This window comes from Xyrauchen texanus, chromosome 18 (genome assembly GCF_025860055.1).
Source record: "Xyrauchen texanus isolate HMW12.3.18 chromosome 18, RBS_HiC_50CHRs, whole genome shotgun sequence".
NCBI lineage: Eukaryota > Metazoa > Chordata > Actinopteri > Cypriniformes > Catostomidae > Xyrauchen > Xyrauchen texanus.
In genome coordinates, this window is record NC_068293.1 from 33,155,432 (window position 1) to 33,182,643 (window position 27,212).

The window sequence follows — 27,212 nt, forward strand, 5'->3', positions numbered from 1 at the left end:
TATTTCCAGACACAATGGGTTCATTAACTTAGAGCCATAATTATGTTCATTGCAAAAACCTCACACTTGTACAATTTATGCAACTCTCTCTTGCATTTTATGAAGCTAATGCATCTTGAATGGCAGTAGTGACTATAAAATAAACAAGGGGCAATGACAGCAAGCTTGAAATTGTTAATCAACAGACACTACAAAATGGTGCATGCAAATATATTCAAATGTACAAAAGCTGCAACTCACCTCCTCAGTCACAACCGCATGTCATTCCTGATGGGATAACTTCAGTGGTGTGAAAAAGATTAAAATGTGTTGTAAAAGCATTTTCCACTGAACTGCCATCTGAGAAGATGCCACGCGGATGGTTTGACACCATATTTTTTTGAAAGTGGAAAGCTTAATATTTCTGCATCTTGTGCTCTGACAGGAAATGAGAAGCACAGCAGCTTCCTCTTCAGAGCTTTTATTGATGTGTCCTGTTTTGACAGCTAGTCAACAAAAAAAAAAAACACAAACTTGACAAAGATGAAGGTGGAATGTGGAAATTTAAGAAATGTTTGATTTCTCTAAAAGATCATGAGAACATTGAGTGCCTGATCTTTGGCCAAAATAGAGTCGCTTTACATTTGTCACCTTATGGAATACCATGCACCTTATGGTACATCATATCCTCTATTTGGGTGCGATTTTATTTTAATTTGACTAAGTTATTTTGTACTTGGACTGTTAATGTAGTTAAATTTGAAAGGTTCACACATGGGAAATATTCTTCTATGCCTGACCTGCACCACCTCTTCAGAAAAATGTAATTTGGATCAAGCTCAATTTATTTTTAATTATTTACATGAATGATTTTCATTCTGATTGAACTCTGTAAGATTATTAGTGGATTATTAAGGCTGAGACACTCTATGCAAATACGTGAATGCAGATGCTCCTATCTATGCAAGCTTGATTTCATGCATAGTTGCAAAATTTGTTAGGCTGCATGTAAAGGTAGCTACTGTCTATTATCCATTTTTGTGTCCTAATTTGTCTTTTGTTTTGGGACAGTTTATGGGGATCATTATGGATAAATATTAGAGCTTTCAAAATTACCCCCTACACGCATGCAATTTATTTAAATAGTTTAATGTATTATTTTTCTACGCGATTTAACGCATTTGAAAATTTTAAATAGATTCTGACATTTTATTTTATAAAAAAAAAAAAAAGAAATAACTACTTTGTAGCCTTTGTTAGGTAGAATTGAATTACAACAGAAGCACATCAAGTACATCACCTAAAAACATTATGATACACCAATGTTAGACCGCTGCGGCTGGTTAGCTTGTTGGAGTTCTTTCATGCCGACACACAGCTCAAAGGTCAAACAATTTTTAGGTTTGACCCAGTTGCTAGATCCTGATTACCAGACAATTCGGATGGAGTATCATCTAAAAGCAGAAAAAGACATAGGACTTGTTCTAAATTGCATACTGCTCTTACTATTTTTGGTTTATGACATATTGCAGGAGCAGTAAGAGTAGTATGGACAATCTGCCATTCCGGACATTGCTATTCTTTGCAGGAATTTTCAAGTGGAGATCTAACTTCAAAGTGCCATTTAACGCTAAATTTGAGTGGTGCGTTAACACCATGACACAAATCACGTGAATGTTGCTTTATAGTTGCTTTAGGAAAGTAGATAGCCCTTTAATATTGTAGAGGATGAGCTTTATTTAATGAACATTGCACCAAATAGGCAACCACTGGTGACTAGTTAATTCAGTTAGTCAACCTCCCACTTATACTTACACTTAGGAAAATGTTAAATGTTACTTAATTGGTGCCATTTTTGTACATTTCAGTCTTTACAATGCAGAAGGTTTTGTTAAAAAAAATGGTAATAAACATTATTGTTTCATATTGTTTTGTTTTCTTTCATAAGAAGTAACTAAATGCATTTTGACAAAAAAAGAGAATCATTTATTGTCAAATTACAGCACTTTCAAAAACTGTGATTAATCACAATCAACTATGACTGACAAAATAAAACAAGTATTCAACTATTGACTAATTGGATTTGGACAGAATGGAATTTGTTTGTATTTATTTATTTAGCTTTATTAATCTGTGTAAGCCCTTATTTGAATTATTTTATTTTCTCCAATACATATTTGACTGTTGTGCATACCCACCTGTATGGGCTTATTTATAGAAATTAGGTTAGTGCCCAATATTAGGGGTTGGCCATTTATCAGGTGAGCAGGTGGCATGTTGATCTTTGCCTGGTCTGTTGGATGGGATTCCCTTCCACCTGTCCCGAATTCTTTATCTTCCTCCCCATATACATCTCTATTCATGCCACAAGGAACCTGTGTAACACGATAAAGATAAACTTGACTGACTCAGTGACTCATTTTCTCTCTTTCTGTATCTCGTGTTCTGTTTTAGACTTTCACAATTTATATCTCTGCCTCTTCATTTGTTTCATTTTCTTTATCTCTTATGCTCACTTCCTTGCTGTCCTGTATTCACTCCCAGGAGCAGATTTTCTCAGTCTTCATGCCATGGGATTTTCAGTGGGTTAAAACTGATTTTGTGAACTCCTACCAGTTCACAGTGCATTGTAATAAACTCCTTATTATCCTAGCTAGATGCTTCAGTTTAAGAAATTAATGGAGTCTTCTATCTTTCCCTCTGTCTGCCTGCCTCTTCCTTGCCTTCGTTCTCTATTTTTATTCTTTATCTCTCTCGTTCACCCTCACTCCTTCTCCCTCACTTTTCGCTAATATTTTCTCATTTTCATTATACTCTGCATGTTGTTATATTTCGAACAGTGCAGGATGAGACTCAGAGCATGCTGTCTGCCTTTTGAATAATTCATGGGGTCACGCAGACATCACACTGGGACAGAGAGTGCTTGATTTGCCCTCTATCCCATTCTGTTTTATGTGGTGCGCATGAAGCGTGGCTTCTATCATTGATGAAACAGAAAAGCATGTGTTGGCCTCCGCGTTGTACTCAGAGGCAACAAATCCCTTAAGTACACTTACCAGAGAAAGGATCATGTCAGAACGTTGACCCAATCACTTTTCAAACATCACTAACCCGCTGAGAGTAACCGATCATGTAGGTGCAAGAACCTACTTGCCCAACATAGAAAGGAAATGTTAAAAAAAGATATTATTATTTATTAGCCAATGGTCTGGGGGAATTCTGGGAAGAAATTAGTATTCATTTTTGTTGCTGAATTGAAATTGGTATCAAGAATAATCAAATTCCAATGGTATTGATTCAGGCTACTGAAATGTTGGTTTAATTACAACACTTCTTAAAATGCATATTCATTTTGGGCATGTTAGATCTTACTATAATAATAACATTATAAAAAGGAGATGTCTTGCCTTAGAATTGTGAACACTCCTGATGCATTCATGTATTACATGCTGCAACTGTGTGGTTTCAATTATGACTGCTTCAAAAAAAGTCTTGGTTTTCATGGACTAGACTTAATGTATTCTGGTTTTGTTGCAGTTGGATGTACTGGACAGATTGGGAAGAGGATGAAGTGAATGACAGCATTGGGAGGATAGAGAAGGCCTGGATGGATGGATCTTACAGGAACATATTTGTGACATCCAACATGCTATGGCCCAATGGGCTCACTCTGGATCATGGGACCAGTACCATGTACTGGTGTGATGCCTATTATGATCACATTGAGAGAATCTACCTCAATGGCACTGGCAGAATGGTGAGTGTCCTGACCCAGAGGGACATTTTATTGCTCAATGGTAGCTCTTTCACAGCTCAGGTGTCTTAATGGATATCATAGTTAAGTTCACTGAACTTTCTAATAAGTTTCACCTAAAATGTCTAAAGAGAAATATATAAAATAAGATAATTGTTTACAGAGTAAGAGAACAGAGCTATAAAATTCAGATTGATGGCAAAGCTTGGATTATTTTGTTTTGGAAGAATTTGAGGCAAAATATTCATGTTCAGATCTCTGACTTTTGATTGTCAACATTTCTATCTTGGTGAAAATAAACATGCAGTTTGTGACACTGGTTAGATCTCTTTTTAAAGTCTAGTGAGAAGAGACACATATGAGACACTGCTAGAGTCTTTTCTCAGTAGATAAATACAAGAAACAGAATTCAAAATGTGTATATTAATGTGGTTCTTTGTGATTTAGGTTGTGTACAGCGGCAGGGAGCTTAACCACCCTTTTGGGATTGCTCACCACCAAAATTCAATTTTCTGGACTGAGTACATGAACGCCTCCATTTTCCAGCTGGATCTGCTCTCTGGTGAAGTCAGTCTGCTTAGGAGTGAGAGGCCCCCTCTGTTTGGGCTCAGAGTATATGATGCACAAAGCCAGATAGGTACGGTCACTAAAAAAGTGCTATGAGCTTTTTTTGTCCCTATTACCTCACATAGAGCACTGGAATAAGTATGTTGTTAAATCACACCTGTCTCTATGACAACCCGAAACTGTAAACAAAAAACAAAACAAAAAAAGAGTATGGGGAGCATACCACATCTATTAATTTCTTTTTTACATGCTCTGCCTGTTAATCTGTGTGCACGTTCAGGTTTGATGACATTGGAAGGAGGGGTTTTGTATTGAAGGTGTGTAGTTGACAAAATGTGGTAATGTAATGAATTAAAGGTGCAGTATGTAAGATTCAGAAACCCTTGTTACTAATGACACCTGTGGCCATTAAGTGAACTGCTGCCAGCTACCTGTTGCTCGTGCTGGTGCTCGCGCTCATGCACACACTCCACAGGGATGCGAGCGAGTGAGCAACGGCCAAAACAATGACGTAACGTATAAAATGCTGAACGTGATTCACCAGCATCATGCTGACAGATGAGGTAGCATAATTATAATTACACAGTTATTAATGTTTTACTATAAACTTTGAGACTAACTAAAACTACTTATCAGCTAACATAGCATACTGATACACACATACAACTACATACTACCGAAATACCAGACAGTTTAATATTGCACTGCACTGTTATTTTGCACTATTGTATGTTTTGTATGTCATATGTTGTAGTACGATCAAGAAACCAGAGTATTTGCTTACATTTATACTGTATACCTGACTTTTAATATAAAGAGAAGATTGTTGAATTTATTTGAAAGTTACGACAATGTAGCTGGCAATTCGTCAGCGTTAGCAGGCGAGATCAAGTTAGCTAAAATTACACAGATCAATCCTTATGGCACTATATTTCACATGCTTTGCAGTTATGTAAGCTTACCTGTCCAATAAGAAGAATGCCAATTCAGGGTCGGTTTTGATCCCCAAAACCGAATGAAGGTCCCTCCAGGAATCAAATGCCCTGCTGATGTTCACTCTTGTTTTTGCTCGACCGTGATGACGTTCCCGCTTAGCCAGAACTCAGAGTGTGTGTAGGTGTCGGTGTTGTGCTGGGAGCCGGTAGTTTGCTGGATTCCATCTCAAGATAACGTTACCTAGTCTTTCAGTTTGTTGTCGCTGTAGAAGCACTGAGACGAGACTTACGGGAGCGTGCAAAAACGTCACATTCTTTTGATTTTCCCGGCAAAACCCACCCGCTCCCGTTGCATGAAAATCAGTCTACAGGCTTTAATAGGCAACCTAGGAAGTCAGGGAAGGGCTCAATTTTTAAGTTGCGTTACAACCGTTCACACATTGGAAAAAAAAGGCGTATATTACACGAAAATTGTTACATACCGCACCTTTAACTAGCACCCCAGATGCTTTATTACAAGCAATAAAAGCAATCTCTTCCATGTAATTGCAAGTGATTTTTTTGTCCTAATCAGTCATAACCGTGTCAAGCGACAAGCAAAAGAACATTTTGTCAATGGCTTGGTTTTTATTCCTGCAGTGGCACAGCGCTGGGTAGCCCCGCCCACAGATAAATCCCATTGGTTCAAAATCCAGCTTCACATAGCTGTATATTAAGAATCAAATATGTTCTTATTGGCTGTGATTGTGCCATGTTATGCTGCATTTTCTTTTTCAGGGTGGACAAATTTATTTTACATTGGACACTTCACGTTATGGAGTCAAAATAATGGCAGAAGTTGGCTAAATGTCAAAAATCACTTACAGCAAATATTTAGAATATTTAACACTTGAAAATATTATATAAAAACCTTTTCCACAATAGTAAATTTTTCTGTGCAAAGTGGTTTAATATGATCAAATTATACAGTGTTAGATTCTTGTGTTAAGCATTGTTGCATTGTACTTAATATAAGCAAAGGAGCATTCTTTCAGAAAATGCAATGATAATTTGCATTTGTCACACATAGCTCAGCAATTACAAATTCTCATGGCTTTATCTGTGATTAGCACAGACCGAACTATAGAGCTATAACTGCGCGGTTGAGTGGGTGGGTTTTAATCGGGTGAAGTGGAGGCTAAAGCTCTGTTTAAAATGTTTAACTCTGTGTGGATGTCTGAGGCAAGGAGGCATGATTACTGTCATCCTCCCTCATAAGTGCCAGTCACAACACTCAGAGGGAGGGACGCTCCTCAGCGGGGCCCTCGCACATGCATACGAGCGGCACAGAAAAAAGCACAGCTCCTGCATGTTTCATCTTTCACTTACCTGAGGGAGGTGCAGACAGTACGCCGCTTGTCAGGGAGACTAACACTTTTTTGTTTGTTTTTTGAATAAGACGCTGCAGGCAGTTGGGAGACGCATATACTGATATAAATATGTTCATCCTGACATCAGGCTTACAAGGCTCTTAAAGGCATAGTTCACCCAAAAATAAAAAATGATGTCTTTTACTCACCCTCAGATGATTCATACCCATATGACTTACTTTATTCTGAGGAACACAATAACAGATGCTAAGCAAAATGACAGCCTCAGTCACCATTCACTGTTATTGTATAGAAAAAAATACAAGAACCGTTTCTGAGGCTGTCAGTCGCTTATGTTCTGCCTAACATCTCATGATGCATTTTCATTTTGGGTGAATTATCCCTTTAACACCAACATGCGAGATTTGCCACATGGGAAGAACTCCAGTTATGTCATGCAGGATACTTTCAGAATGTTCATACTGCATCGTCTGCCCCCCAAAATATGGGCTTTTTGACTGTCTACATTCTCATACAAAGAGAAATTTCTCCAAAGCACATACCATAAAAAACATTAATTGTGTCTCCCTTTCACAAATTGGCCATTACAAAACTGTTTTTATCAAAACGGTTCAGGCAATGTCTTTCAACCGCTCCCTAAGTGAAACCTTATTATTGTCCCCGTGCTTCAACTTAGTAAGTGACAGTTTTCTCACAAAACAGCATTTTCTCCTTTCCTCCCCCATCGTAGATGTCATTGCCCACACAACAAATTGTGTCAGGGAAAGGGAAGAAGTGTCAAATGGCTCTCTTCTCAGATGTTTCCCATAATTTACTTGACGTGTGATTAAAAATAATGCCCCCATGTACCACCGGCATCCCCAAAGAGCAGGAAATTGGTTCTGAGTGGGCAGTGAAGAAGAACTTTATGTTCCCCGCTTCAAGGAGAGACACTGCTAAAAGCCATTAAGGGGATGAACACATAAACAGGTGCCCAAGCAGTGGAGAAGATTTGTTGATATGCGTTGTTGAGTCCTATGTTTGTTTTATAGGTGAAAATGCCTGCCGGGTGAATTATGGTGGTTGCAATACCCTCTGCTTGGCTATCCCTGGAGGCAGAGTGTGCGCATGCGCTGACAACCAGCATCTGGACAAGAACAATGTCACCTGCTCTGGTAGGCCCTTTATATCTATTTCTCTCAGAAGAAATACATGAGAAAAGACCAAAAGTCAGTAATCACTCAAATAAAGAAATGGATAAAATGTTTTGCCTCCTTTCAAGATTTTGAGTATGCGTGACTTGTCTGATTAACAAGTGTTGGGGGAACTTTTATTTGGATATGCACAAATGTATCGGCCAAACATCGGTATCAGCCGATTGTTTAAAAATCACTCAAGATCAGGGATGATTATTTCCTGTGAAAAGGCTGCAGGAAAATACACTGGACAACTCTTGCAGTGTGTGAAATAAAATGTCTCTTGCATGGAATTACTTTGAATATGATGACAATGACAGCACAGTTGCATTTTAAAACTGTTTATAACTGACCAATTACTCTGAAACATGGACATGTAGAGACATAGAGAATAAATTTATTATATTAAGTTCTTTGTAATTAATTATCAGTGATTTCAAACAAGGTATCATATAAAAAGCAGAACCACCAACTAGGGTTGTGCCGATGGACGATATCATGCCATCGTCCCCTTTTGCGAGTCTTGCTAGTGTGACTCACTAATCCTAGTCTCTTCTATAGTTAACCTAAAAACTTTGCAGGGATTGCTCTGTAAATTAAATTGAGAATATAACTAATGCATATATGCTATTTTAAATACTGTAGTATATGCCAGAGACGTGACGTGTTAGTCTGTGAAAATACCGTGTCAGGCAGGCTGCACAAATATTGATCTGGACATTGTTAGCTTCTTGTCTTTTTTTTGCATGTCTTACACTGTACATTTAGATTAAAATATTTTATGTTGTAGGCTACAAGAAAATAGCCTTTATTAATTAATTATTAGTAGTTGTAGTGTCTCAGAAAATCTTGCTCATTGTCACATAGCTCTTGTATACACTGAAGCGGCAGTTTAAGATAAACCCAGACCAGCGAACGTCAAATAACTTTTGTCTGGTTAATACTTTTAAAGAAAAATTTCCTTGGCCATAAATCCATAATGTCAAATCAAATGAAAGAAACAAGGTTAATATGAATAACACACATTTATTAAAACATAGAAGAACAACAAATAAAGAACAAGAAAACGGGAACAACACTCAGACCGAAACTCGGCATTAACATTTCACTTATAATTAGCAGCACAATTAACTTCAGCACAGGCTACAAAATAAATTATGTTATGGAAATATTGTAAAGTGGTCATATGAACTACACAAATGAATGTTTAAAAAATAATATGCAAAATCAAATAGCTCCGCAACGGATGGCGAAAAATGCGTAAAGAAATCTAATATCTTTCACCATAGACCATGTTTAAATTTCGTTGTTTCTGGCCAGAAATACCAACATATTCACTTTATCTGGTTTTAATAAGCGGATTGGAGTATCTACACTACCCGCTGTGCTGAAGACCCGCTCTGATGGAGTACTGGTAGCACATATGCACAGATATTTCTGTGCTAATCTTGCCATGAACGGAAACCTTTTGTCGTTCGTTTTCCACCAAGTCAGCGGGTCCTCTTCCCCATCAATGGCCATTTCCTGCAGGTACATGGTCATTTCTGTCTCGACCTTTTGCTCATCAGTGAGCGTGGCTGTGGCTGCTCTCTTCGCAAGAAGGCTGCCCAAAGACGACTTTTTTTTCTTAGGCGCAATATATTAAAAAGCCCGGATGAGTACTAATTAGTTGGGCTAGTAAAATAACGAAATTATAGTTTTTCAGTAGAAAAAAAATATCTATGTAAAGAGATATATTAAAATAAAAAGTGCTTAAAAGTGCACAACTCTTCTTAAGTGGAAGAAATATTTTTCCCCCTTATGTGCAACCTATTGGAAAGCGCGGATGAGTCAGTTGGGATGGTAAAATAACGAAATTATAGTTTTTAAGTGGAAAATAGTATTTATGTAAAGAGATATATTAAAATAAAAAGTGCACAACTCTTAAGTGAAAGCTAAAAAAAGAAAAAATGCTTCACGTGTCGTGCAACCTACTGATAAAGCGCCGATCGATGGGTTGGGTTAGTAAAATAACGAAATTATAATTTTTCATATAATTTTTGAAAATTTAAATGAAATTCCTAACCCCACCGACGTCCATCGCGATGTTTTACTGTCAACATCGTCAACTGCCAATTTAGGGGACATCGCCCAACCCTACCACCAACCTATCGATATTGGCAGATCTTGTTCTAAATATTTGTAAATTGGTATTGGCACAAAAATGTTTCCTAGTTTTACTAAAATGTTACCGGTTTACTAAAAAGCAATGAATTATGTAACATTGTTACTTTTATTTTGGGAGCTAATGTTTTTCTTTTTTTTGGTAATTAGGTTTTTGTTCCCCAACATGGTTTTCATGCAACAACGTCACAGCTTTTGCTTTTCAGACAGCTTTGTTTATTAATGGGAAGAATCCTAGTTTTGTCACATCTCAACGCTCGCTTGCAATGTAGGCATATGTGACTACATTATATGGAAGGGAAACATTTTCAATTGTATTTATTTAATAAATAATAATAATAAAAAACTAACATGGGTATTGTGGTGTAAAAATGAAATAATCTATTCATAGTCTCAGCTTCAGGCAGCATACCCACAGACCGCTCAGTGATTTATAATTTAGGATGAAGCATTTTTTCATCAGCCAAACTTTATATTCCACTTAGTTTTGTGTCTGTGATATAACTTTTGGACAGAATGAAATTATACACACATCCACTATTTTCTTCTGGTCTATTATTTGGGATCATTGTTTTTCTCTCTCTCTCTCTGTAGACTCTGCAGGTCAAGAGGAGCCCCAGCGGTGCAGAAATGATGAGTTTCAGTGTGGGAACTGGCACTGTGTACGATCCAATTGGATTTGTGATGGAGATGATGACTGTTTAGATGGCAGTGATGAGGAGCCTCACATATGCTGTATGTACCTCATTTTCTTCCTCCCCTGTCAGGGACATATAATCCCTGTTGAATCTGCTTTACTGAACCATCAAACCTTTGTGGTGTCAAGTTGTCATCTAATATGCACATAGTGTAAATTGTTCATGTTGCTGTATGTATCTCTCAATACAGAATTTCATTTTTATTTGTAAAGTATTATGAAATAATTTTATATAAAATAAATTAGAATATACACTAATTTCTATAATTGTTTTGTACTTTTGTGAAAATTATTCTATTTTTCATTTTTCTTATTATTAAGTGATGTGATCAGCATAACAATTTGAGTGAAAAGTGTAAATAATATATATATATATATATATATATATATATATATATATATATATATATATATATATATATATATACAGTGAGGAAAATAAGTATTTGAACACCCTGCTATTTTGCAAGTTCTCCCACTTGGAAATCATGGAGGGGTCTGAAATTGTCATCGTAGGTGCATGTCCACTGTGAGAGAAATAATCTAAAAAAAAATCCAGAAATCACAATGTATGATTTTTTAACTATTTATTTGTATGATACAGCTGCAAATAAGTATTTGAACACCTGTCTATCAGCTAGAATTCTGACCCTCAAAGACCTGTTAGTCTGCCTTTAAAATGTCCACCTCCACTCCATTTATTATCCTAATTTAGATGCACCTGTTTGAGGTCGTTAGCTGCATAAAGACACCTGTCCACCCCATACAATCAGTAAGAATCCAACTACTGACATGGCCAAGACCAAAGAGCTGTCCAAAGACACTAGAGACAAAATTGTACACCTCCACAAGGCTGGAAAGGGCTATGGGGAAATTGCCAAGAAGCTTGGTGAAAAAAGGTCCACTGTTGGAGCAATCATTAGAAAATGGAAGAAGCTAAACATGACTGTCAATCTCCCTCGGACTGGGGCTCCATGCAAGATCTCACCTCGTGGGGTCTCAATGATCCTAAGAAAGGTGAGAAATCAGCCCAGAACTACACGGGAGGAGCTGGTCAATGACCTGAAAAGAGCTGGGACCACCGTTTCCAAGGTTACTGTTGGTAATACACTAAGACGTCATGGTTTGAAATCATGCATGGCACGGAAGGTTCCCCTGCTTAAACCAGCACATGTCAAGGCCCGTCTTAAGTTTGCCAATGACCATTTGGATGATCCAGAGGAGTCATGGGAGAAAGTCATGTGGTCAGATGAGACCAAAATAGAACTTTTGGTCATAATTCCACTAACCGTGTTTGGAGGAAGAAGAATGATGAGTACCATCCCAAGAACACCATCCCTACTGTGAAGCATGGGGGTGGTAGCATCATGCTTTGGGGGTGTTTTTCTGCACATGGGACAGGGCTGACTGCACTGTATTAAGGAGAGGATGTATTGCGAGATTTTGGGGAACAACCTCCTTCCCTCAGTTAGAGCATTGAAGATGGGTCGAGGCTGGGTCTTCCAACATGACAATGACCGAAACACACAGCCAGGATAACCAAGGAGTGGCTCTGTAAGAAGCATATCAAGGTTCTGACATGGCCTAGCCAGTCTCCAGACCTAAACCCAATAGAGAATCTTTGGAGGGAGCTCAAACTCCGTGTTTCTCAGCGACAGCCCAGAAACCTGACTGATCTAGAGAAGATCTGTGTGGAGGAGTGGGCCAAAATCCCTCCTGCAGTGTGTGCAAACCTGGTGAAAAACTACAGGAAACGTTTGACCTCTGTAATTGCAAACAAAGGCTACTGTACCAAATATTAACATTGATTTTCTCAGGTGTTCAAATACTTATTTGCAGCTGTATCATACAAATAAATAGTTAAAAAATCATACATTGTGATTTCTGGATTTTTTTTTTTAGATTATGTCTCTCACAGTGGACATGCACCTACGATGACAATTTCAGACTCCTCCATGATTTCTAAGTGGGAGAACTTGCAAAATAGCAGGGTGTTCAAATACTTATTTTCCTCACTGTATATATATATATATATATATATATATTGACAGCATTGACAATAATGACAGCTTGGACTTTTGAAATGTGCAAAAGTGCAAAACCTGACGGTTCATGTTATCCCAGTAGGAGCTGAGAATATTTCAAACAGCAACAAAACATTTGTGTAAATTATTTAACATGGCCAATCGCAAACATTTGCTTACTTTATTAGCAATAGTGCAGAATATTTAATATTAATTTTACATCACAGCGTTCACTTGTATTTAATGTTTAAAAATCTTGAAACTTGTATTTCCCTGTTTAAATGTTATTTTACATAAAAAAAATTTGTAGCACTTTATTTTACAATGCCAATTCCAAAAAGGTTGGGACAGTATGAAAAATGCTAATATAAACAAAAAGTTGTGATTTGTAAATTATATTCACTCTTTGAGATATTGAAAACACTACAACTACACATTTTATGTTTTACATTGTGAATTTCATTGTTTTTTTTTTAATGTACAGTCATTTCAAATTAAACTTTGAGACTGGGGCAATTTAAGACTCATAACAATTTGAAGAGTTAAAATAACAATGCAATGTGAAACAGATCTTAAACAGGTCAGGTAATTGTGTCATAGTACTCTATACTGTATAAGGAGCCTCCAAATACAGCCTAGTCCTTCAAGAGTAATGCTCATTTGCAACTCATCAATTTGCCATCAGGTGCTTAAGCAAATAAACCAGCATTTTGAGAACAATGTTCCCCAAAGACAATTTGAAAGGATTTGGGGCATTTCACCATCTACAGTGCACAATATATTTAAAAGATTCAAGGAATCTGGTAAAATCTCAGGGCGTAAAGGGTAAGACGAAAACCACTTCTGAATGTGAGTGATCTCTGATCCCTCAGACGTCACTGTCTTAAGAAATATCATCCATCTGTAACTTATATCATGAACATGGGCTTGGGATTACTTTAGAAAACCTTTGTTAGACAACAACACTTGCTGCTGCATCCACAGATGCAAGTTAAGACTTTACTGTGCAAAGCAGAACCCATACTTCAACACTGTCCAGAAGCGCTGCCAAATTCTCTGGGCTCGGTCTCATCTTAGATGGAAAGTAGAACAGTGGAACTGTGTTTTTTGGTCTGATGAATCCACATTTCAAAAAGCTTTGTGCTCTCCATGCTCGGGTGGTCCCTCTCCATGGGGGTGTTATTAGTGTCAGTTCCAAAATCCAGTGTCTGTATGGACCAGGGGTGTGTTAGTGCACATGGCACGAGTAACTCGCACATCTGTGAGAGCACCATTAATGCAGACAGATATGTAAAAAATTTGGATCAACATATACTGCCTTCCAGTACCGTCTTTTCCAGGGTCGTCCCGGCCAACTTCAACTTCCACATACTGGTTGAATAAGCAGAGAGTGCGGGTGCTAGATTGGCCTGCCTGCAGTCCTGACCATCTCTAATTTACAATGTGTGGTGCATTATGCACAATATGGAAACGAAGACCCCATATAATGGATTAATTGGGGGAAATTCTACTTTTTAAACTTAACAAACTTGTGTCTTCAGTGCTTAAATGCTTAAGTGTTATTACAAGAAATTATGATGTTTCACAGTGGTAGACACTCAACTGTCACAACTTTTTTTGGAGTGTGTTGCAATCATCTGATTTAAATTGACTGTACATATAAAAAAACATTTGCAAGGTAAATCATCATATAATGTGTAGTTGTAGAGCTTTCAATGTAGCAAAGGGTGAATATAATTTACAAATCATTCCTTTTTGTTTTTATTATCATATTTCATACTGTCCCAACTTTTTCGGAATTGAGGTTGTAGGGATCAGAAATTGGACAGTAATTAATTGGACTTTTAAGGGACTTGTTTGGAATTATAAGATATTTATTAGCCATTTGTTCATTGATTTCTTATACTTGGCATATAGCCTCTTTACATTTGTATTTTCCTAACAATTAAGTCACTAACTAGAGTAATTATGAGTCATTAATTACTGTCTAATTTCTGATCCCTGAACTACCAATTTGTTATATCTTTACTTAGTCATTTTGTAACATCATCTTTTGATAATTTATAAATTGCTAATTGATATCACTTGGAACAAAAAGAATGCAATGTCAATTGTTTAATTTTTAATTTCATATTAAAATGTTCTCCCACAAATTGCATCCCACTGCACAACTAGCTCATGAGCTAATCGATAAGATAAGAACCGTGTTAAACCTTTGAGGGCTGAGTCATTTTTCACTTGGAGAAATACTTTAACGCGATGCTGTGCCAGAATTATCAGAATTGCTAAATCAATTTCCTGCTCTGCTGGGATGTCCTATAATCTGAAATTGTACTGCCTGATCCCACTTGAAATTGTTTTTCCATTTCATCCCTTACTCATTGTCTGTTGGGGATGCGTTGAGTATCTGGGGCTATGAGTAATAGAGCAAATAGTTCAGGAAAACACAGCTGCTACTTTAAATAAACTCAAAAGCTTGAGGACAAACACATATTTTTGAGATAAATATAAGGCTAGCTCAGGAGAATAGAAGAATAGCACACTGTGAAAAGTGCTGTGTCAAAACAAAAGTAGAATATTATGGATATGAACTCATATGTAAAACTGTCTGTCAACAATACAACAAAACATTTTAAAATGATAAAAAATAAATAAAAACAGATATGTGAGGCTTGCAAATGATTTGTTTCATTCTTAGATGCAATATGTACTATTCTCCTTTTTTGACAGGTGCTTTAGGTTTTTGCTTCCATTGTTTCTTTTCAGCTAACCGCAGTTGCCCTGTTGACCAGTTCAAGTGTCCCAATAACCTTTGCATACCCAAGAGGTGGCTTTGTGATGGAACCAATGACTGTGGAGATAATGAGGACGAGTCTAATAAAACATGCTCAGGTGGAACTCTATGCCCATTTTGTTAATGAAATGTTCAACAAGTACATACTTTTGTGCCATTCAGGTATCCACACATTTTAGGCCATGTTGTATACCTTACTTATTGTATTATAAAGGTAATAAGGCAAGAGGTAATGACGCACTTTCTAATAAGAGCATACTCAATATTACTTGTGCATGTAAACGTGTGTGCACTGAAGTTAACTTTCTCACTATAAACTGCAAGTCAGAATCACCCCCTTTTACATACTGGAGTAACACCTGGCCTGTTTCCTGCAGTAACACTCTTTCTCTAGTTTAAGTAATGTAAAATCAATGGTACAGAAGAGGAGATGTGATAAATGCTATCAACAGTCTGACATCCCTCTGATAAAGCTGACCCTCCAGACAGAGACTGCTCAGGCCTTTGTTGACTTGGCAGAAGCCATTAGAGCAAACCAATGTAGAACATAAGTCATTTTTCTGAATCAGAGAGGAGCTGAAATTGAAAGCAGATTTTAATGTGATTAACATTTGATGATTCAAGATGATTCAAAGCAGTTCAAAGCAGTTGAATTGGCTATAAGTAGTGTCTGGTGTGTCAATTACATTATGCAGTGATTAAAATAATTGCCTGGTGTTGGGCAGCAACTAATTCCTTGTGTCACCATGTATTAAGACCAGTTAAAAAAAATGAAATTGGGTATATGGCCACCAATGTTGGCAATTGAGAACTTATAAATTATAACTTATTCTGGGTCTTATTAACTGGTTCCATTTGTAAAATAAATAAATACATTTACTTTTTACTGCTCCATTGTCTTAAATCTTAAATAATCTAATCATTATTTGACAACAGGATGCTAAGGTCAACACAATAAGAATTGCTTTCTAAACATTTTGTCTTTCTCAAAATGGTCCCTAATGGACAATGATGTTAAATACTCAACATTTTCCTGTATCATTTGTCTTTAGCCCAGCCATGTCGAGCAGGTCAGTTCACCTGCGGTAATGGTCGCTGTGTACCTGAGGCATGGCGCTGTGATCAAGATGATGATTGTGGAGACATGTCCGATGAATCCACATCCTGTGGTGAGTCACTGTCCTGCTCAATAGTTCTTGGCAAAGTTAAGTCTATTATATCAATTGCATGAGTCAGCTCTGTCATCATGATTGTAGGTCAGAGGTTGACTGCCTTACTGTCTTTTGTCCCTTTTCAACTAGCACAGTCCTGTCGATGCAGGGGTCCTGTTACATTTAAATAGGAAAAACAAAAACAGTGCAATGAAATTACAATGAGCTAGTGAATGGCAGTCACAACCAAGCAAATTACATATAATAAACAACCTGAAAAAAGTTTTTTTGCCAATCAAAAATAATAATTATGGATATTTATTACAAATGCTGTCCGACTTTTGACAAATTCAGATTTCAAGAGAGGCTGAGTGATTTCATTACTGCATAGCATACATCAATCATAACGTCAATGTGTTGCTGCCAGTTACTGCATGATAAATAGCACACAAAATGTACAAGGTTAAAAAGAAAGTATGGAAAATTCATTCACCGATTTTGTCATTTACTGTATACTTAAATGTAGGCTACATCCATCTCATCTGTGTCACTGCTTGTGTGTTGATAGCTTGTTGATTGACATTCTGAAGAAGATCTGTGAGGTCTTGTCCATGTAAATGTGCTTAAAAGTGGCACGTTTTAAACAGGTACAATTTTAACCTAGAAGACTTGGGGAGTTGAAAAAAATCTATCACATATCCACTATTGTGTGCTATATTCCCTTTAATGTAGCTCTAAAACTGAAACAAATCTAAGGTATGATGAATGAAAATAGACCATGATGGAAATTTTCAAACTCTGTCTGTCAGTGTGTTAAAGATTGTTTTCTAGTGCAACCCTTATGGCAAATTATTTGTTTGAAGAGCAGAGAACAGCATGGTCTTTCTGTAGAACACTTCCCAGTGATGTGATCATGAATAATATGGCAAAAACACAATTTTAACAAGACCATTTTCTCCAAATGTGTAAAAGCTCATGAAGACTTAGTTTTCATTGATCTTGTAAGTTGTAACACCTTTTTCTGATTGGTCAATTTTAATTAGATAGCCAAATCGTCTCATTCAACCGCAACACACCTCACGAATTCCAGCCGACAGCGGCCTCATCAACATTTTTTTAAATAATTGTGATGCCGTAAGCTGCTCTCACATGATGCCATAACCACATGAGCACCAATGATTTCCACGTGATATTTCCCAACTGGAAAAAATTGGTCAGGTGCTCGCACGACTGCCGCAACACCAATAAAAATGTTTCTAATGGTTAGATCAAGTACAAATAGATTCTTAAGGTAACAATTGCAGGTCTCCTTTTTTATAATGTACTAGAGAGTTAGAAACTAGGAGCAATACTTGTTAACAAAGTCAGTAATATGGCAGTTTTGTTTATGAATAGGTTGTGTAGTAACATAGTCAGCAACAAACGCATTTTTGCATTTAAGTCAGTGGAAATGTGGGCAGGTTCTAAGAGAGATCCGCATATACCCTCAGCTGAGAACTGGCTCCAGCATTTGCAACATTTCAGTAAAAAGTAATATCTCTGCAGCCTACTCTATATTCTGATTATTCTGCCACCGACAGTTATATGTCAGTGTTCAGGACATGCTAACCGAGCACATTACCTGAGTCTGGATATGGATATTACACATGGATGCAGATGCTTTTAAGAGTGTAATGGTAATACAAATCAGAGATTCTCTTATGTTAAAAGCTCACCACAACCACATCCCAGACCCTGCAAGCAGACTAAAGGAAATGACACAGGGCGTTGAGAGGAAATGGCTCAGAAACGTTACCACTGTGAACTCTCACAGTGAATTGACTATTCAAAACAGAATGTAAATGCAGGGAATGAATGGTTAGACAGTTCTGCTCTGAAGGGCCTCTTTTTACACAAGCAATCTCAGTTAAAAACTGGCTATATGTCATATGTTCCTGAAAGGAGGGATTGAATTCTTTGTGATCTTGTTTTTCCTCATCCTTAACACTTTACAATAACGTTGCATTTTTTGACCCTGATTTAATGCATTAGGTGTCACGAACTAAAAAGTAACATATTTTTAACAACATTTATTAATTTTGGTTATTCAGTGTTATTTCATGTTAGTACATAATGCATTAATTAATGTTAATGTATCCCACTTTTAATTTTGAAAATGTGTTAGTGTATGCTAAAATTTGCATTGCTCAAGATTAAGAAATGCTGTAAAATTATTGTTCAGTGTTATTTCATGTTAGCTAATGTTAACAAATACTGCCTTATTTTAAAGTGTAACCTAAAATGGTTATGCAGAATAGTTTAAACCAGTAATTTCAGGTGAGGTGTTTGATTTTTTTGATGTTAAAATAACTTTTAAGACAGAAGTCATTATTTTCCCTGAAAAGTGTCAATGTCAAATTTTTCTCTGGAACATGTCAATGCTATTTGATAACAATGACAATAGAGAAACTGTTTGAAAACAGTTGGAATTTTCTTTTTCCATTTGGTGTCTTTTGTGGCACTAGAATTTGAGTTTTTAATGTTTCGTTGCATGGTTGTCATCAATGGTGGTAACGTGTTATCATTCATACTGCTCTCAGATGCACACTTTATTTCTGTATCACTAGCTGATGGCACAATCTTTGTTCCTGTGAAATAAAAATAAAATAAAATCAAGCACAAAATTTAAACCATTCCTATGCTGCCTTTTGTGTATCATGCAATGCAGTAACAAGGCCACTTTCTGGAGATCTGTCAACAAATGCTGCAACTTGGTCCAAGTGCCATTGTTCCAGTTACCTCTGCTGTGTTTTAGGCTGCTTCAGTACACTCTTGCACAAACACTCACAGTGTAAGCAGTAATTAGAGTGCATGCCTGACTTCACTTAATCGTAATCAAGCTGGGCTGAAAGACATTGAGCTCAGCTGCTTCCCATGACTGCACTGTGCACGACACACCTGAAGCATAGTGACTTTCTGTATGCAAATTGCCATTTTCTTAGTTTTCTCAAGACTTTATCTAGATTTCCTAATGGTTTCATTTTTTTTTTACAATGTTTTTGACATATTTTTTGGCATGTTGCACATCATTTTGGTGATACCTCTTAAAGAAAATGACCATGGTAAGCAAAGTTTCCACCAAAATACAATAGTTACCACAATTGAGGCTTAAGCTCAGGGCTAGTATTTGGAAGGTTGCTGTTTTTAATACTGCAAGAAGCAAACCATGAGCTATAAAAATTGGTTCTTTGCACAAGGCTCTTAACCCCAAGTTACTTGAGAGAGAATGTCCCTTTAAAAAAAATTATTAAAATGCAAAAGATTCTGCCCCAAATTTACACCAGTGGTTGAGCCAGTGTTGCTGTGTTGGTCTGGATTAACGTTTTTCAGTAGTACCAATCACTGTAGAACCTGTAGTATTTTGATGGAAACTGTAGTTACTTCGCTATTTTTCATAGCAGGTTGTAGGTTATAAGGTAACACTAGGTTTTGGCCATGCAGAATTAGACAAGTAGGAAGTTTCATTAAAAGTATAGCAATATATGTATTTTTAATTAAGACATTTTTACTATTTTATATAAATGAGATTTTTAACTCTGCCATCCTTGGAACCATTTCCAGCCAGAAGAGGATTATAATGTCAGAGATATGAACTAGAACTGTCTCTGTCTACTGTACAGATATGTATTTAAGTGATTCATATTATTCACAATGGCCTCAGTGTGGAAGGATAATGTTAGTTCCTCAGTTATTAGAAGCTGCTGACTCTCTCCACCAGTGCTCCATTAATGGTGATATGCTATGTTCTCTGTCTTTTCACCTGAAGTCCACAACACCTATCACCGTTGTATCACCAGCGCACTTGATAGCATTGGAGCTGTGTGTTGCCACACCTTCATGTGTATACAGGGAATACATGAGTGGGCTGAGAACACAGCTCTGCAGGGCTCCAGTATTGAGAGAGTGATGAGGAGATGCTGCTGCCCATTATAACCACCTGGTGTCTACCTGACAGGAAGTCCAGGATCCAGCTGCACAGCGAGCTTTTTAAACCCAGAGCCCAAAGATTCACATCAAGCTTGGATGGCTCTATGGTTTTGAATGCTGTTGAATGTAGTCTACAAACAGCATTCTCACATATGTGTTACTTTTTTCCAGGTGGGAGAGAGCAGTGTGTAGTGTAGATGCAATGGCATCATTGTAGTGGTTGTTGCGGTACGCAAACTGCAGTGAGTCCAGTGAGGCAAGCAGCACAGAGCAGATAATCTCTGATTAGTCTCTCAAAGCATTTGCTGATGATGGGGGTGAGAGCAACAGGATGCCAGTCATTTAAGCAAGTGATTTTGGATCGCTTTGGTACAGGCACAATGGTGGACGTTTTAAAGCATGTGGGGACCGAGGAAAAGGAACCACAGACAAGGAAAGGGAAAGGTTGAAAATGTCCATAGCAACACCAGCCAGTTGGTTCGTGCATGCTCTAATGACGCGGCCCGCAATGCCATCTGGACCCACGGCTTTACTGATATTCACCCGTGGGAAGGATCGTGTTACATCTACAGAGACAGAGAGTGAAATAACCTCTGTAGCTTCAGCTGCGACAGCTCTCTCTGTCTCTGTAGATGTAACCCGATCCTTCCCACGGGTGAATATCAGTAAAGCCGTGGGTCCAGATGGCTTTGCGGGCTGCGTCATTAGAGCATGGGATCGGGTTACATCTACAGAGACAGAGAGTGAAATAACCTCTGTAGCTTCAGCTGCGACAGCTCTCTCCATGAGGGCGGTGTTATTTCTCTCTAAACAACCATAAAAAGTATTAAGCTCATCCGGAAGAGAGGCAGGGGTGTTCACGGCGGAGTTTTTATTCCCTTTGAAGTCTGTGATATTAATTCCCAAATTGTTTCTGTTTAAACCTAATTCCTATAATGTGGTTACCATTTGATGACTGTTTACTGAAGTACATGAATATGCTTATTTACAAAGTGCTCTATAAGCACAAAAAATTAAATTCACAAAATTTGTTCTTATAGAGGGACTGTAAGGGAAAGCTGAATGGGCAATATCTGCAAACAGATTGGGTGGGGTGGCAGGTTTCTTGAACACTCCCCTCATCTTCCATTGGTCAGTCAAATAGACAGTTATGACATTCAGTCATGTGACATGTGTAGTGCTAAATAAAGATTATGTCTTTGGATGATGTGCCCGTAGTATGTGCCCATACATGGGACAATTATACATTTCATGTCCACATTCATATGCTGCCTGGTAAATGTGTGCTGTCACTATTTTTGAATGCTTGTAAGTTCATTCTTGAACAGATATGCTACATTTCAAGACACCATTCTTTATAAACTTGTGCAGATTGCATTCTTTATTATTATTATTTTATTATTTTGAATGATCCACAGAGTAATAGCAAAACCTGAAGTAATTCACAATGTTGAAACAATAACTGTTCTATATCAATAAATCAACATTGTCTAAAACTTATAAACCATGATATCTTGCTTGGGTGATTTTGCCTTCTTGCAAGCTCTTATTGCCACTGACAGTGATTCTCTGCATCTGTTTGGTCTATTTGGTTTTCACTTTGTTCATACTTTCTTTTCATTAACCATAGCTAGAAAATAGCAATTATTCACCATGACATTTTGCATGGCCTTCAGGGTGTATTGGCTTCCACAATACTAGCAATAAACCCCTGCGGTATGACTGTGCATTCACCCCAACTTGAGTAATTTGCAATACAGTGCAAGAGAATATTTACCGGTTGCCCAAGTTTCCCCAAACTTGCAAGAAACTAGTAAATTTGCTGAGGACAAAAGAGCCTCCAAATTTAATCTATTAGCATGACAGAGCAATCTGTGCCAGGACAAACTTCTATTGCAATATTTCAAAGCTAAAAGCTGAATGAAAAATGGGTTTTCTTCACCAGCGTATCAAAGAGACAGTGATGTATTGGACAGAGTTCAGGCGTCAGGGTTTTTTTAGCGAACAAGTCTCACAGTCTTTCTCTCTGCTCACAGCGTTCCCTACCTGTGAAGCACTCAGCCAGTTCAGCTGTGCTAATGGGAGGTGCCTTAGCATGAAATGGCATTGTGACTCAGGTGAGTGTGTATAAGATTAAGAAAATATCTTACCATTTGCTTTACTTGCTCTTCCATTTAGCATGATGATATATTAGGCTATTTTCTCAGCAGCTGATTAAAGAGAGCTTGGTTCTTTAATTCAATTAAGTCCATTGAGACTGCTGTCCAATCTTTTTTTATTGCACAAGCAATTCATAACATAAATAACCATTAAATATTCTCAGATTATTTTATCTATAATATCTCCATTTCAGATTACTGCGAGTGTAATGAATTTAAATCTATAAATTATTACAAGCCTCAAGGTTTGAAAAAAGTTTTCGTCAGCATGCAAGCACTCATCCAACAACAATAAAATGGTTCTTTTTTATCTTTTTTGTAAACCTATCCATTGAGAGCATTTACAGCCAAGGTCAGCATATGGAGGTGGTTTTTCTTAGCCAGGGTCGAGGCATTACCCTGAGATGCCTTGCCAATTGTTTTTCAGCTAAAAGCAAAAATCGAGGTCCTGCGTAATTCAATGCCATAAAGACTCTTGTATAAAAATGGTGTAATGCTGTCGTTTTTTATCATTATGACTTCTAGTATTTTTCAACAAGGCACATATAGTGGCCCCAAAAAGTATTTTGACATTTTAGTCACAATTATAAATATCTAAACCAATCATATTCAGACACAAAATATCAAACCAAGTGGTGTCTGCAAACAAATGATGCTAGAGCTTTTCTCAGAACTAGTTTAACTTTTCTTAGCAAGTTGTGCAATTACTTTTATAAACTGGTGTCGATTAGATTTTTAGTGGGTGTAAGAAATTCATGCAGTTGTCCTTTCAGAGTACCCACAGGTGTAGTTCAGTAAATTGTTTTAGAGTATGTCCCTGTTTATTTTAATTTTTTTACTTTTCTGTGAAATTATTTGCTTAAAGTGTGTTTGTGTGTGTTTTTTATTATTATATATATATTTTTTTAAGTATGACAATTAAGAGTTTCGCATAAGAGTTTTAAACTGTATGACTGTATTTGTAGATGACGACTGTGGAGACAATAGTGATGAAGTGGGCTGTGTCCACTCCTGTGCTAATGGACATTTCCGGTGCACCAGTGGCAAGTGTATACCAGACCACTGGGCCTGCGATGGGGACAATGACTGCGGGGACTTCAGTGATGAAAATGTGACTTGTGCTGGGGTTGCCCCTGGTAGGACATCACCTCTCTCTTTTTGCCCATCTTATGAGGTCCTTTGGTTTTGGCAATGTTAGTGGGTTACATTTTTCACGCACACACTGCACAGTTTTGTGAAAGACAATTTAACCACAGTTAAATACAACTGCCAAATACTCTAAACGATCATTCAGTGTGTGTAAACAAGACTGAAGTTGCATTTGAGATTGCCATAGTGAAAACAATTGCATTGTTTGATCATGTCATGGCTGTGAACAGTTAACATTAGCCACTGTTCCTCTATCAGGCCAGCGCCAGCCATCGCCATAAACTAGTCAGCCAGGGCCAATAGCCTCGGAATTTGAGCCGCGAGACCGAAATCACTTTGCATTCCCACCATCAGGCTAAAAGTCCTGCAGTGTTGCCCTTGAACCTGCCTTTAATATTCTAGTCTGGTGCAAATGGCACACACCCTGTCCATTTCAGAGGTCAAACCAAATATGCATATTGTCTAGTTATCTAAAATATACATTTTATATTGTATGTAAACGTTAGCTGGCTAGCAAGATATGTTAACGTTGACAACTCACAGACTTTAACTGCCACGGTGTTCCGAGTGGTCTATCCACTAACAGCATTATGATATCTCAGCACACCGTTCATGATCACAAACCATGGAAATTTCTTCCTTTGGGCAACGCTTTGTCCATTGTGCATCGTAACAGTTTTGTAATGTGTTCGCAAATGTTTTCTCCAAGCTGCAGGTGTGTGACATCATACAAACATGTCAGCACCCAGAGAGATGTACAAAGTTAGTGATAAACATTCAATTTTAAAAAGTTCTTACAATACAAGATAATAAAGCTGGTTTAATAAACGTTTGCTGAGACATGTGTACAAAATACGATATATTAAACTCCTGATTGTACACCTGTAGCACAAATGCTAGCATAATAGCATTGTTTATCAGTTGGGTTGCAAGGAGACATCTCTGGTGACAGACAAACCCCTATTAAGCTAATGGGAGCATTGCAGTTTTGTTTGTTTGAACTTAATTTTTTCGAGCATCTGGCAGTATAATTCCTTTATGGTCTGAGAAATCAAGTAGGAATATCCCACATCTGACTTGAATGGAATGCAGCATGAGTATCTCGCTACACTCTGCCTCTGACATTGACCGCACATCAATCCCAAGTTGGCCTTCTTTGGCCCAAGGGTATTAGGCATGCCATTTGCCCTGGGAAAGCCCAGAGGAGGTCCGATTAAGCCCTGAAAGTGACAGTGGGAATGCAACTGACCCGGCACGCATGCCCTCATTTGGCCCAACAGTGGAAATGTGGCTATTGATCCCAGAAGTTTAACCTATTTGGTGTTAGCAATTCTCTTCAGAAGACTTGAAATGTGATGCTCAATCACATGGACTACTTTTATGACACTTTTGGTTGTTTGTTTAAGCTATAAAGTGAGTCACTATTAAGTGCTATTGTATGGAAACCAGCAATTGCGATAATCTTTCAAATATGTCCTTTTCTGCTCCAATGAAGAAAGTCATATCGGTTAAGAACGGTTCTTTTTTTAGATTAATTATTCCTTTAATGTAAATGTAGTTGTGTATGCCTGAATCATTCAAGAATGAGTTCTGTTGTTGAATGTGGTTGTCATTCCTGTCAGTAGCCAAAATCTGTGTGTACAAATTGGATTAAGTGCTCAGAAAAGGAGTGACAACTGTTAACTCCAGTTTATACATGTATACATGTTTATACAGTTTATACACTGGCCTTTATTGGGTCAGTGTAATGTGCCCAATAAAGGCAGCAAATAAATCAAAGAGTGTGGAGGACAGTTAAATATCCCTTTTCCGTTTATTAAAAGTGTCTTCGTGTTTGTCTCTGTACATCAACGGTTTAACCAACTCTTCGATTGGTTCCAAGAGCATCTTCTTAACATGACTAATTAGCAGGCTAAGAAATGCAATTGTCTGGCTGCAATGTCCCTAATTTGAGGAACACAAGTAGAAAGCTTTCACTCCTCTTCTGCAGTGGGCAGATCTAATCTTATCTGAGCTCACTAGGGGACAACCTTACAGATTTCAATCTTTTAATCTGCTGTAATTACCTCTGGAAGCTGAGGATGGGTCCTCCGATGCTTTCTTCTCTCCAAATTGTCACAGAAATTAGATTCCCATTTATCAAACCAGCTCCTGATGGAGGTCCTCAGCGCTCGTCCATCTCGGAGGAGTTGTCCGGCTCATGCTCATATGTGCAAAGTGGAGGAGATATTGTTAACTCTCAGCATTAGTATTAGGCAAAGCAAGGGACACTCAGTATTTAAGGGTTCAGAGTGTTACCAGCTGTCATTTCCAGAGGGCCTTGTGGATGACAGGCTGGCAATTGTAGTAGGTTTGATGTGTAAACGTTTATTTAACTGTCAATTGTCAGGGTTTAGAATTCATCTGAAACTGAAAATTGAATCTGGCTAAAATGGAAAAGGCTCTTCTATTATGCAAGCGTTTTACTTTAGAAAATATGGCCCCTGCCCTTTGTGATGAAAGCACGCCAAGAATTTATAGCAGTTTCACTTTATAAAACGGAACTAGTTTAACATTGTAAAGGCCAGCTGAAGTAGACTGATATGAGAGCACCTGTGACTCAAACCTTTAAATATGCTTATGAAATTATTTTATTTGATGATAACCAACAATTACAATCAGCACTTCTTGACAAGATTCATGACAACACTAATTTTCAAGGCATCATTTTCAATTACGTTCTTCAATGAAAATGCTCAACAAAGATTTTAATACATTACAGAAATTACAGCATAATTGTGAAGTTATGTTTTGAGTTCAATACAAGTTTACTATATCTATTGACAACAATTGTGGCATAATGTGGATTTATCACAACAACAAAAATAATAATAATAATTTTTCTTTTACTTGTCCAGTAAGGCACTTACAGTGAGAGTCAATGGGCCAGTACGTCTAAATACACTCTTTTTCAAAAGTATAGCAATAAAAAGTAAACAAATTTCTTAACATGATTTTAGAGTGCTAAAATCACTGACTTATTATTATAACTTCTTTGTCATGGCAATACAATGGCAGTTAACCCTGTAATCTGTACAGGTAATCCATTATTTTTACACAAAATAAAAATCACCAATAAAGTTTATATAGTGGCTATACTTTTGAAACAGAGTGGGTTTTAACATTTATGGACTGGCCCCATTCACTTCCATTGTAAGTGCCTTATACCTCCTACACGTTACACAACTTTCAAAGACGTCGGATTGTGGTACCGTTCATATTACACAACTGTCTGTCTTGTCATTGAAGTGTAGAGTTTTCAAATTACACGAGTAATCAGCGACAGGGGT

At 37.4% G+C, this 27,212-nt stretch overlaps 1 protein-coding gene across 1 annotated transcript in view; it reads left to right on the forward strand.

Moving 5' to 3' along the window:
• The window catches only part of LOC127658763 (low-density lipoprotein receptor-related protein 1B-like), a 471,292-nt gene that overhangs the window by 256,827 nt on the left and 187,253 nt on the right, over window positions 1-27,212 (forward strand). Inside the window, exons 12-19 of the mRNA XM_052148252.1 lie at window positions 3,517-3,736; window positions 4,181-4,370; window positions 7,637-7,759; window positions 10,538-10,678; window positions 15,431-15,556; window positions 16,511-16,627; window positions 22,612-22,692; window positions 23,700-23,870. Coding sequence (XP_052004212.1) covers window positions 3,517-3,736; window positions 4,181-4,370; window positions 7,637-7,759; window positions 10,538-10,678; window positions 15,431-15,556; window positions 16,511-16,627; window positions 22,612-22,692; window positions 23,700-23,870 — 1,169 coding nt within the window. The remainder of the gene's footprint in view (window positions 1-3,516; window positions 3,737-4,180; window positions 4,371-7,636; window positions 7,760-10,537; window positions 10,679-15,430; window positions 15,557-16,510; window positions 16,628-22,611; window positions 22,693-23,699; window positions 23,871-27,212) is intronic.